This window comes from Herpailurus yagouaroundi, unplaced genomic scaffold (genome assembly GCF_014898765.1).
Source record: "Herpailurus yagouaroundi ecotype Mexico unplaced genomic scaffold, PumYag 195, whole genome shotgun sequence".
NCBI classification, from domain to species: domain Eukaryota; kingdom Metazoa; phylum Chordata; class Mammalia; order Carnivora; family Felidae; genus Herpailurus; species Herpailurus yagouaroundi.
The window spans coordinates 10813942-10814833 of NW_024412426.1; the positions used below are offsets into that span (position 1 = coordinate 10813942).

Below are 892 nucleotides of genomic sequence, written 5' to 3' on the forward strand. Positions count from 1 at the left end.
CAAGAGTAAAGAGGAAGAGAGAAATGTGAAGCTCTGTCAAAGGAAGAAATGGCAGGTCCTTGTAACTTACTAGGTACAGAGACAACCAAGAAGTCATATGTGCCTCCAAGATTAGACCCCTGCCTGGCTGGAAAACTGCTTAAGGGAGTAGGGATAAATAGTTCACAAAATGTCTTGCTACTCACTCTGGTTCCTCCATAGGCCTCCACTCCACATAGTGATAGAACCGCTGTACATTTTTCAACCACTCCCTGAGTATTTCTGTTGTATTATCCACATTGTGATCCGTGGCCACCCTGCATGAGAGAAAGAACAATATATCTCAGTAACCATCCAAAGAAAGAGGGGGCTAATCCCAAAGAGCCCGGGTTATTTGAAAGGTGAATGGCCAGTTCTGGGGGAAGAAATGTATATATGAAAATGATATCCCTCATGGTCCAAAAGAGACAACGGATTTCTGAAGTGAGAGATACTGCTTAAAATCATTTTTGTGTCATTAGTTCCTTAAACAGGGCTCGGCCAAGAGTAGAATCTGTAAGTGGTTGTACTAAAATTGTAGGGGCGCCTGGGTGGCGCAGTCGGTTAAGCGTCCGACTTCAGCCAGGTCACTATCGACTTCAGCCAGGTCACGATCTCGCGGTCCGTGAGTTCCAGCCCCGCGTCAGGCTCTGGGCCGATGGCTCAGAGCCTGGAGCCTGTTTCCGATTCTGTGTCTCCCTCTCTCTCTCTCTGCCCCTCCCCCCGTTCATGCTCTGTCTCTCTCTGTCCCAAAAATAAATAAACGTTGAAAATAAAATTGTATAAGCAGAAAATGAATTAAGCCAGAGTAGGCTAATCTTTTTGGAAATTTTCTTTGGCTTCCTTTTTAGTTATCCAAGAAGTAAACTCTGTC

The 892-nt window shown here is 45.3% G+C and overlaps 1 protein-coding gene across 2 annotated transcripts in view; it reads right to left on the bottom strand.

Annotated features, from left to right (window-relative positions):
* Window positions 1-320, bottom strand: part of COLGALT2 (collagen beta(1-O)galactosyltransferase 2) — a 46488-nt gene extending 46168 nt beyond the window's left edge. Inside the window, exon 1 of one of the 2 annotated variants that reach the window (XM_040446568.1) lies at window positions 186-320. In XM_040446568.1, the coding sequence (XP_040302502.1) occupies window positions 186-199 (14 nt within the window). In that variant the 5' untranslated portion in view covers window positions 200-320. The remainder of the gene's footprint in view (window positions 1-185) is intronic. The other variant, XM_040446567.1, reaches the window with a different exon arrangement.
* Window positions 321-892: the final 572 nt, after the last annotated feature.